Below are 12,210 nucleotides of genomic sequence, written 5' to 3'. Positions count from 1 at the left end.
GAGCATTCAACCAATCTTGTAGACACAGCGCGCATCAAGACATGAATACTTAGTAAGATTTCAACATAAGCCTGCAGCCCATATGTGTGCAACACTCTCAATCAGTTAAAAAGAATCCAAGACAAATGAGACAGAACTGATGAGCATGAGAAAAGAAACTCAAACACAGTGGCATCAGCTCCATATTTTGTCATCTATTTACAGAAGGTACCTAATAAAAGTGATATCAGTGACGACATGCTACAGAACTTTCTACAATCTCTATTTAAGCCTAACATGCATGTAGTAAGTCAGGTAAGGTAAATAGTACCAGTATAAATTACTCCTTATTTACAAGTTATACACCTTTGCATACCTTTTAGAATTTCATCACAAAGAACACCACTGAAATGGTAATAGTATGGTTAATATTAGTTGTTTGAGTGGGGGCTGGGAAGGAGAAAAAGCCTGAAATGTTTTTTACCACATTTCATATCCAGTGTAAAAATACTACACACTTTCTTATGCAGGGCAGTGTAAATCCATGGACACACTTCACATGCATCTCTTAAAAGCTTTCATGTGTGCTGTGGACAGACCTTAAAATTTCAGATTTCTTTATTTCAGGAAACGCACTATCTGCAACTGAAATAGCCAGTATGCAGAACTTAAGCACTTTCCCTGACAGGCAAAGGAAACCTGTTAGGGGAAACCCTGGCTGGCAGAGAAACCAAGCCTAATTTTGTGCAGCGAGTCCAGTGACGAGTTATGTTTTCTTTGTAACACTTCTGTTTTCAGTATGCAGCTAGAAAGGCTTTAGAAAGAGATCACAGATTTGTTCAGCTAAGAAAGAGAACAGTGGAAATCTGAATACGGTCATAGTTATGCATTCTCTAGCAATCTTACTATGCTATCCTTATAAACATTTAACTGCTGGTTCTTAAAAAAAAAAAAAACACCAAAAAAACATCATTAATTTACTCTTGCAAAGCCAAAGAGCCACAGAGGCAATGATTTCTTTTAGAGTCACTGCATTAATGTCTTTCTCACACTTTACCATACACTGTGCTGGCTATTCATCAAAATCACATCAACCTCTTAATGCTCACAGACATTTTTAAAGCTTGCTATTGTTGACAGTAGTTAAGGTGTGACATTATTGCATTTACTTTTCCATACATTCTTAGATAACCATAAAATTTACTTCACCGCACCTGTGAAAGGCCACTCACAGCTTACAGGCATGAATACTGCATGCCCTTGTAAGAGATCCGTCACAACAGCACCTAACATACCCAACCTTTGAGTTTTCTTCCACCTAGGACTCCTGTTCTATCATCTTCTAAAATAATGTTAACCTGGTTATAAATGCTGCTTAAATGCTGCAGTGATGGGCAAACAAAACTGTCCACCACAGCATGCAGAGTACCTGCAAATGCCAGAGCTACTGAACACTTACCAGCCCAGAATTACAGCAGGGACTGGAAGAGTGGTCTAGCAATTTTATCCAAGTCAAGGGACCAGATAGGTATGTATTACAATATTATAATACTGGACACACAAATGATTAGATTATGTACAAGATTTCCATCCTTTTGCTATCACCTCTGCCTAGTAGTGTATGACACCCCAGCATATTTTGCTGTAGAATATTCTAAAATTTTATCTGATCATTCATTTTTCATAAAGATCATTTATGAAATGTATTCTATAAAAATAGATGTTCCTACTTCAGTAAAATATTAATAATATTTCTTTCTTGTATCTATAATCTCAACTCTCCTCATAGTGTGAAAAGAAAAAGTGAATGCATTTTTTAAGTCTATGCATAAAAAGGTCAAATTCATTATCTGAAATTAATGAACCCTAGCAGAAAGCCAAGGGAGTGCATTTTTTTCAATACTGCAAGGCATGCTGACCAGATTACTCATACAAGAATTTCTTTTCCTTAGCAAAATCAAATTTTTGATATGCTTCCATGTCTTCATGTAACAAAACCACAAAGAAAAACACTGTAAAACCAGACTACTTGAACAAAGTTTAAAAATGACAGTTTCCTTTCTGAGCTGGAAGACTGGAAAAGGAATTGCTTTAAGCCTTATAATCACAGATACAAGGTTAATAGAATTTCAACATGCCTCTTAAACCTGAAAAAAGGGAAAACAAAACAAGCACACCATTACATTATATGGCATGAAACCAAAGCCACCAAGACTTGTCCTCTGTTTGTTTTCCGCATAATCTTCAGTTCTTCAAAAGCACAGTCTAATTGCCAAAGGTTTTGTTGATATTTTTAATAAGACTGTTCTACTGCAACACAGTATTACAAAAGTCTAACGGAAAACAAGAAGGTTCCCATTGCATTTTCCTTTTGTGCATTTAATTGCTATTAATTCAGTATAACAAGGAATGTTACATTTGTTGTCTTCATAAACAAAGAGTCCATCTGTATGTGTACATATACAACGCATCCCTGCATTCAAAGTAAATATAAACACAGGTTGCTTGTTCATCATAAAGACAGCTATCTGATGGTATATTAGATTCTCAATTCAAAGAGGAGGTATAAGCTCTTTTTATTTTGTAACATCCTCAAGGCTGTCAAGCAACATCTTTTTCCACTTATACCACAGGCTAATTTTGCAGGCACAGGTGTTAATTATTTTATTAGTTTATTCAGACTACCCTAGTAAATAGATTTATTCATAAATTAACTTTTCCACGATACCAGCTTGACATCCTTATCCACACATTGTATTAGGTAAACACCATATATAGAATCATATAATCATTGAGGTTTGAAAAAGACCTTTAGCATCATTAAGTCACAATCATTAACCTAGCACTGCCAAGCTCACCACTAAACCATGCCTCTAAGTGCCACATCTACATACCTATTAAATATCTCCAGGGAATGGTGACTCCAACACTTCCCTGGGCAGCCTGTCCCAATGCTTGACAACTCTTACAGTAACGAAACTTCTTCCTAATATCCAATCTAAACCTCCCCTAGTGCAGCGTGAGGACATTTCCTCTTCTATCATTTGGCACTTGGGAGGAGAGAACAACACTCACCTCACTACAACCTCCTTTCAGGTACTTGTAGAGAGTGACAAGGTCTCCCCTGAGCTTCCTTTTCTCCAGGCTAAACACTACCAGTTTTCTCAACCACTCCTCATAAGACTTGTCCTCTAGACTGTTCACCAGCTTTGTTGTACTTCTCTGGACTCACCCACCACCTCCATGTCTTTCTTGTAGTGAGGGACCCAAAAACTGAACACAGGATTCAAAGTGCGGCCTCACCAGTGCCAAGTACAAGCGGAAAATAATTATCCTAGTCCTGCTGGCCACACTATTTCTGATACCAGCCAGGATGCTGTTGGCCTTTCTCAGCACACTACCAGCTCATGCTCAGCCAGCTGTTGACCAGCACCCCCAGGTCCTTTTCCATCGGGCACCTTTCCAGCCACTCTTCCCCAGGCCTGTAGCATTCCATGGGGTTGCTGTGACCCAAGCGTAGGACCCAGCACTGAGCCTTGTTGTCTTATATGGCACTTGTTTAACTAAAAACTACAAGACTCTTCTAGGTCGTCCTTCCAGCAAATCTTGCAAATTTATTTAAACTTTGCTTAGCACATTTTATGTACACATTGAGTGGTGTATGTACTGAGAAGTCACCCAGCACACAAATCTGTTAGGCTGGGTAACAATCTTCTTCAGTACAGAAATGTGCTGTCTGCAAAAAGTACTCTTGCAACAGCTGGATTTAACAGTTGAGACCTGTAATATATTACTCATAATTCAAAACTGTCACACTAATACATACCTTAACAGCAGATAAAATCAAAATTATAGTCCATTACTAGAAAGACCTTACCATCATCCTTGTATTCATAGTTATTTATGAGCAGTGCATTTTGTAATTAATTAGCTGTCTTATAAAAATGTCAAAAGGTTATCAATGAAGCTCCTTCACAGCAGATAAAACAGAGGAAAAACAAGGCTTTAATTTTCAATTTTAATGTATTTAGAAGCCTAAACTTCTAATAAAAATAATTTAGGTTCTTAAACTACGAAACCATTATTGGTTTCTTGTTTATGTTTTTTTTAATTGTGCATATTGTCTTTGCATTCCTTACGTGACAGTAAATAACTGTTTGAGAAACATACAAGACAAACATACAACCTCCAACAACATCCAGCAATTTCTCTAAAGTTGCCACAAAACATTTCTCCCACAATAAACAGAAACATCAAAAGATACACAATATTGTTCTAATAGATATGTATTTCTGCGTTAAGAATACAGTGGTCTGTATTTAAAAGTACAGCCACTGCCTGTCACAAAAGCAAGAGCCCAAGATATTTCATGGATAATTAAAAACGTACTTAGCGTTTTCTTTTAATCCAAATGAGACACAAGGCAGGAGCTCAGACTTTTATTCAAAGTCATGCGTAACCCTTGTTGCCATAAGTAGACTTCCACCTCACTGGTGCTTCTGCTATAGCTCTGATAAAACTTTTACATTCATAAGTCAAAGGTTAAATAAAGGAGAGGAAATGTTTTCTGTCAAATAGTCAGGTAACCACTAACAGTCCTGAACTACCAGCAGGAACCTAACTTCTAGTAATCAAATAAAACTGAGGAAACTGCCTTTCCGTAGCTAAATGTCTAATGTCTAGGGGCTACTTTTCTGTCTGGAAAATTGACACAAAATGTGTAAAATTGAAACATTCTGCTTCTAAGGGATTTGCCTAAAGGAAGAGTGAGAAACCTTCAAGCATGGTCTGAACCAAAGAACTACAAAGGCTTCCACATAAACCTGTCTTCCTTATTAGAGCATTTCATTTGGAAACGTAGGTGACAATTTTACAGTCATAAAATTAATGAAATCTAAGACTGAGCATTTTAATGATGCATATTGTTCCTCTGGATACATAAGGTCAACTTCAGAGTCCTTCAACAGTGTCAAGATTTTTAACAACATAAATTTCAGTTAAATTATTTGCACTTTGTACTAAAAAAAATGTTCAGGTAATTAAAAACCTATTTCATGTAAGCCCAGAAAGTATTATTCCTACTGAAACAGCAGAGATATTTAGAAATAACACCCAGAAGAATTAAATCTCCTATTACTCAAAAGCAAACACCGAAGTTTCTACTGTGCCACTTCATATCTCACTGGCAAAATTGTAACTTAAAATATAAAAAGTAAAACTAGAAGAAAAGATCCAATATAGTATACGAACACAACAAAGGTCTATTACAACATGCCTATTGTGGTACCCCTCATTCTTACGGGCCTGCATTAGCTCAGCAGTTTCTGGAGAGGCAGGAGGTGACACAGCAGGATTCACACTAAGAGCATCACAAAGCAGCCATGCAGTTTAAAGAAAAAAGAACAGAAGAAAACTTGCAAAGGAATCACACAAAACTTCTGAAGAATAATCCAAGATTTATTTTCTCATCTTATTATGGTTTTGCTCTTACTGGCACTTTGAATTCGGCAGCTGCAGTCAAGCTCTGCATGATCATTCTAGACTGTACTGTATCACAATTAAGTTCTTCAGACAAAAATGCCTGAGATAGCTACCTTGGGAGATTTTTATATTACTGTATAAACATACAAAGAACTTGAACAAAACATTATGATTTGGCAGAAAATTCTGTTTACAGAATTCATACATGTGTATAGAAAAAGTGGGAAAAACCTAACAACATAAAACTTACAAAAGAATTTTATATGTACATTTTCTGTTTGAAACTATCCAGTTCAAAGCAGGATCATATGGCTGCAAATTCAGAGATGATTAATTAGTGTTTCAGATGAAGAATGAATTATAGAGGGAAGTCCCATAAACTACACGACTAATCTTACAAGCAGCTTTAGTTTGTTGGTGTAAAACCTGAGGACAAGCAGCCTTTTCTTCAGGTTTTGGATAAGAATCCCATTCAGCAGCTCAAATGTTACCTCTTTAGCAGCCTTGGCACATAGGTTAACACATGCCCTGGTACCATCCAGAAAAGCCATTCATGAGAGAAAAGTTGTGTCCTGTTCCCCACTCAACAACCTATACAAATTTCTGCAGTATTTCCTTCTCACTTTGGCCTGTCCCCATTCTTCTTTTCAGAGATTCTTACTTATATTTTAGTTACCTAGGACAATTGAAATCAGTTAATTTTCTGTAATTGATTTTAACAATGACTATTGTCTTTGTTAAAGGCCCTGTCAGCAATCTTCATATATTCCTCCTGTTTGAGGTGATACACACATATGTCCATATGTAGATGCATCATTCGATATGGCATTTATGTATGCCTGCATTTGTGTGTTTAAATAAAAGTCTATAACTATTGTATATCTGTGACAAACAACTAGCTTGAATTGCTCATACATGAGAATCATTCTGTGTATATACATACAGTGATACAAATTTATGCTATTTTCATATGTGGGAGAAAGCGAGTATGAACATCCATACACACTATATATAAAGACAACATTCATTTGTTAAGCTTTCTTTGATTTTGGTTAATTGTAAAAGGGAGAGCTAGATAAAATGCCAAAAGATATCTGCTAATGAGTCTTCTTTCACTTGGTCACTTCTAATGAATCTTGGATTCAGTGCAGAAACCAGACTGGATACTAGAACATATCAGATGGAAATATACAACAAGCACAAAAACTGGAGAGACGCAGCCTACCAAGTTACAAGCACAATGCTATGAAGCTGGTGCTCACATTCAGCTATGCACTGCAAATTTGACATTGTCACAATAAAAGAAATAAAGGCAATGCTTTGATTACAGTTCAGCAAAAATTATAGCTTGCCACTTTTCATTTTCCTAGTTATTTCTACCAAGTAACAGATCACTGCCTAATCTTTAGCTTATGTATGTCTGTGGGGAAATGCTAAAAGAAATACCCAAGTTTACACCAGCTGAGAATTTGTGTCCTTTGCTTTGCAGCACTACATGCAGTATTTAAATGTGCATACTTGACTGTGAGTAACCGATTAAACATTTGTTATTATAGCATTAGAAGCCAGCCAGCCAATGTAAAAAACAAGTAAAAAATATCATTTCTGGCTTGGTGGGGGAGTAAAAGGTTAACTCAGAGAAGAGAGCTAAAAGCATATACACACATTCTTACTCTGGGCCTTAACAAGATGTATCAACAGAAGGCATCACAAAGAGGTTAAGTATTATAACACTGCAAAATCCTAAGAATTAATCTTTCTGAAGTATTAAAGTATTATTTTCAAGATCACAGAAAGTCAATTTCCGGATTAAAATACTTTCCTTTTGCTATTTTTACTATATTTTTTGCTATATTTATAGCAAATGCTTACTTTCACATTACTTGCCCAAAAACATCCAGTGTACTGGTCCTCAGCATTAGTTTGGAATCTGTTTAAAAGCTCACAAACATCTTTATGTGATATTTCCAATAATTTTGAGCACTACTCTACAAGTTTCTATATTGTTTGGGTTTCTTTCCCCCTCTGGGTGTTCTTTTACTGATATCAAAACATCAGGTTTTTTTACAAGTTGATGTTGGGTTTGTCTCCCTAACTCACATGATCTATCCTAATGACACCTTACATGACTGCCTGACTTCCATGGTGTCTTCAAAAACTTTCTATCTTACTTTCTAAATTTCTCAAAGTTGCCCCTCTGCTGGCAAAGGGTTTGACTCTTTGGCAGCACACGGCTCTTTCACTTTGTGTTTGGGGATTCTCACTATAAAGGCAATTAGACTGCAGCTGTCTTGTTCTCATGTGCTGCTGAGCTGGATGTTCCCATCTCCTGCACGAGCATTACAGGCTACAAGCCTCTTAACTGAAGTTGCAAATGTGACTTTAATTCAATTAAAAGATGTTTCTCCCAGCTAAACAATTGTTTTTTTCATTACCAAAACTAGAATCTTATGGGAGAAGAAAGAAAACACAGATGGAGAAACAAGCTATTTGTTTTGCTGCAGTCAATTTCTCCATCATCAGTATCTCTTCTGCAACGAAGTGGCACGCTCTTAAACTGAGAGTTATCTGGCTCTAGCATTTCTTATATTAGATATAGTCTGGCCAAAGAATACCAAAGAGACACCTAAAAATCATATTTCTAAGGACAGGAATACAGAATAGTGATTCTATTTTTAAATTGACTGGATACTTTACAAAGATCTCATTAGAAGGTAAAAATATCCACGAACACTCCAAGCCTCTAGAGCAGCAGTGTATTGTTCTCTGCTTTTAAGCAGAGATTTCACATTATTAAATAGAATATTTAGCCTCACACAAGAATCACCATCACATGGTCCTTGGGACCACTTTTCATGTGAAATCAACGGTAACACACTTATAGAAAAATGATACCCTGACAGAGAAGTGAAACACATTAGCAGAGAATTCTCTTTTTTTTTTGTACTTGACATAATTTTTCTTACACTGACTTACCTTAGAATACAGAGGCAGACCTTGCCTCCTGACGTCAAACGACAAAATCCAAACCGCTGTTTACTTTCAATGTCGGTGAGCACAAAGGTAAAATGCTGTCCTACTTGATTTTGGGACACCCTGAAAGATTAGATATAGAGCATAAACCCACCATTATCACACAAAACATGAGCATTTAAGTCATTGGTTTCAAGCATTTTCATACTCCAGCCTCTCTACCCTTCTTTCCCTTTTCCCCATCCAGGCTGCCCCTTGCATCCCACTCCTCCCCCTTGGCACAGAAGAGGCCGGGTCCTTACTTTAGCCACGCGTCTGGTTGCCGCCCCAGCCCCATGCTTCAGTTGACATGCCCCACAGCAACTGGCCCCTAGTCCGAATAGACGGGGCATTTCATAAGATCTTTTCGTAAGTAAGGCCTAAGCAGAGCCGGTACAAGCCTGCCACTGCTTGTTGGCTTTGTGCACACCTCAAGAGTGGAAATTGGTAACCAAAACAAAGGTTTACAATTCTACAAATAATGTCACAATACAGGCCTGGCTTAAGAAAGACATTAGAAAACCTGCTTGCTTTTGTTTGTGGGCTGGGTTTTTTTCCCCTACAGAACAGCTTCATCACTTAAACTGGCAGCCTTCCCCACACACCTTTTTTGCACTACATGTTGCCCAACAAAGAACTTAAGTTCATTTTTTAGTGCAAAATTGTTTGGCTCTGGAAATGTAAAAGCCAGAAAATAATCAAGAACTAACAGCACGAGAGCTAAAATAACAAGTAGTATCTTCAAGACTGTAACAAAACATGTACCTACTTAAGGCAGAGTAAGTTTACACAGAACTTCCATGCCTGATGTTTCAATTCCTCTTAACCCCAAGCTCTGCTCAGCCAGCATCCCCTCAGCAATGTAGGCTAATGCATTTTGTTCTCACTTTCAACCTCCCCTCCAGTGTCACCTCTGACTCTTTGTACTCATCTCCAGGTCCCAGTCCCAACCTCCATTCCTGACCCCTCACTTTCTGCTTGACAGTATGAACCTTTTCCCAATTTCTCTTTAAGAAGAAATGACATCTTCACTGCCATGATGCGTTTCTTATCTCCCTTATGTCTCAAGCCAGGTACTCTTCTTGTGTAATCTGTCAGCTCCAGTCAGGGCATCCCGCTGGGATAGATCCGCTTTTCAATAGGGCCAAACTTTTGTGATCTTCAGAGAAGTTGCCAAATGCAGTCAAAGCAAGCATTTTAGAACAGCGACAAACTGTATCTGAAATTTACCCACAGAAATACATATTGCACTTATCCAAAATCTCCCAAAGAAAATCAGCTTTGAAAAGAAAATCTACTTTTACAGTAGATGTGGCATTTTCAGCCAGGACAGGTAATATGTGGCATAGAATGAATCACAGAATGGTTTGTGTTGGAAACGACCTTTAAAGATTTAATTAAAACCAAATGAAAACAACAGTTATGATGGCACATGTATATAGATTTGAAAACATAAAATGCGGCAGTTCTGTCTGTAATTCTATTGTCCACTGTTCTTTTCCCATTCTTTCATGATCTTTCTACAGCAGAATACCTAAGCACCTGCTAGTAAGGCCACAATTAACATGCGACATATGTGGTTGTCTTAGCTATCAAGCTGAAAATTAATTCTCAGAGAAGCTGAGAACCACCATAGATCTCACAGTCTTCCAATCTAAGAGCACAAAATACTCTTTTAATTTATACCCTGCCCTATGGGTTGGGATTTCCTATTGCGAGCTGTTTGGTTTCTTTTGGGGGGGCTTGGTTGTTGGTTTTCTCTTTAATCTCCAACAAAATAAAACATAAAAATTTCCTCCTAGGAAAGAAGTGCCAGATGATCAAAGGGCTAGAGAAGTTACATGGGACACATGCACATCATCCTGCTTAACACATGCGTGACAAAAATGATTAATTAAAGTGATATCACTTGTAGTCTCCCACTCATTTCAGTTTGGTCTGGGTCCACTGTGAACATACAGTGACTAGGCTGAAAAAAAGAAAAGCCTATGCTGAGCACATATGACATTACAAGCTACATTAAGTCCAATATAATCACTGGAAACCCACGATAATTAACTGACTTTTTTTAGCTAGGTAATTAAACTCAAATCATTAAAACAAGAATTTTCCCCACTTGTCTTCAGTAGACTGGAACAACCTAGTGTGCTCTTCAAACACAGTAAAAGCTCAATGGCTTTTATTCAGTCCTTCGTTTTTCAGGTTCTGCATAGCTAGCACACTGCCTGTACATCATGCCTGATACAACAGAGAGCCATCAATAACAGTGCATTATAATTCCCCTGCCAATGCTGCAGTTTTCTATTTTCTATTTCACCATCTTTGCATTTTCCTCTTTATTCCTGAGAGCAGATTGCCACTGGAACCTGAAGTATGATCTCAGTATCCCAGTGCACAGTGAGCTGGGGGCTTACACAGTAATTCCACAGTAGCTAGTCAGGCTTAGTCAGTAGAACTGCTAATGCACCATGAAGAGACCAGGGCTGCCTCCTGCTACCATCCGTCTCTGCTCTGCTGCATCCCACCATCATGCCTGGGGCTTTCTGCAGCCAAAACTGGCTTTTTCTTACACAACAAAACACCTGGCATGGTTAAGCCTACGGTCTTCACACACCACCTTAACCCAAAGAGATCACTGATAATTCACAAAAAGCAGTTGTTAATAGATGTCCATCTCTGCTGAAAAACAACTCCTTAGCCCAAAAAACACCTCAGTAAGGATATCTTGCTTTCATTTATTTGCTTCTTTCCTTCCCAAAACATGAAGACGACATGGAAAAATAACTGGCACTGCAATTCCAGCGTACTTAAACATGTCACTACACAAGACCACTTTAAAAATTACATTTAAATTCTGATATTCTCTATCAGAAATAGCCCAGCCCAATTCCGAGTTCAGCAGAATGCAATTCCAATGCCATCTCACCACCTCCAACTCAACATTGTCCCTTTGCTTCTTCAAAAGAGACAACTCCATGTTTCAACAGACAGCGCAAAAGTGTCCCAGCTTGAAAACCGCTTCCCACATAGTTTAGAAGAGGATGCAAGCAGCATGTACCAGATTTTAGAAATGAGAAAAACCCCAACGCTACAACTGAATCTCCACAAAGAACCCAAAAGTTTGCATTTGGTCCCATTTGTTTCAAAGGAACACCTAACAAGCCAGAAACCACCCATCCAGACCACAGACCAGATTTAAAATACTGAGTTAATTCTGGGTTTCTAATTGGAGAACGCCACTTAAGGTCTTGGGGTGGCAAGGATGCCTGTTTTTTTATTCCTCTTCAGCAGAACTAAAACTGACTATATGTAAGCCTTACAGAAACAAATGATGACTGGGGATTTCTCTATATCAATAGATAACCACGATGGATAAATCACACACATAAAATATACAGGAAGCGCTAGCAGTACAGTTTTAACATATACTGCATGTACCATCATGTGTACAAACACTGTCTATGTGACTTGGGGCTAATGCCTCTCTTTGTTTCAGTGCAGCACATTCAGGTTGTTCAGAAATCTCACTTTCAGAGGCAGGTAGCGGCTACCACAACAACGATGCCTCTCGAGTCTTCTTAATGTGAAAATCAACACAGGTAAAACACAATTACTGTGTACCAGAATTTCCTACACAAAATGTTATCTAGACTTGCTATCAGAGTGCAGGATTAACTGGCTGAGCTTCATAAAATGTCTGCAAAATGCTGGTCTAATCGGCTGTTTGGAGAGAGCACC

At 38.0% G+C, this 12,210-nt stretch overlaps 1 protein-coding gene across 5 annotated transcripts in view; it reads right to left on the bottom strand.

Moving 5' to 3' along the window:
* Positions 1-12,210, bottom strand: part of DENND1B (DENN domain containing 1B) — a 160,815-nt gene that overhangs the window by 84,150 nt on the left and 64,455 nt on the right. For all 5 annotated transcript variants that reach the window (XR_010611654.1, XM_065675314.1, XM_065675312.1 and 2 more), the window contains one exon: positions 8,437-8,556. Coding sequence is in view for 4 of the 5 variants with exons in the window: in XM_065675314.1 (XP_065531386.1) it covers positions 8,437-8,556 (120 nt within the window). In the remaining variant the exon portion in view is untranslated. The remainder of the gene's footprint in view (positions 1-8,436; positions 8,557-12,210) is intronic.

The sequence above is a fragment of the Lathamus discolor genome, chromosome 3 (assembly GCF_037157495.1).
Source record: "Lathamus discolor isolate bLatDis1 chromosome 3, bLatDis1.hap1, whole genome shotgun sequence".
Taxonomy (NCBI): Eukaryota; Metazoa; Chordata; class Aves; order Psittaciformes; family Psittacidae; genus Lathamus; species Lathamus discolor.
This window is presented reverse-complemented; position numbering and strand designations above follow the sequence as displayed.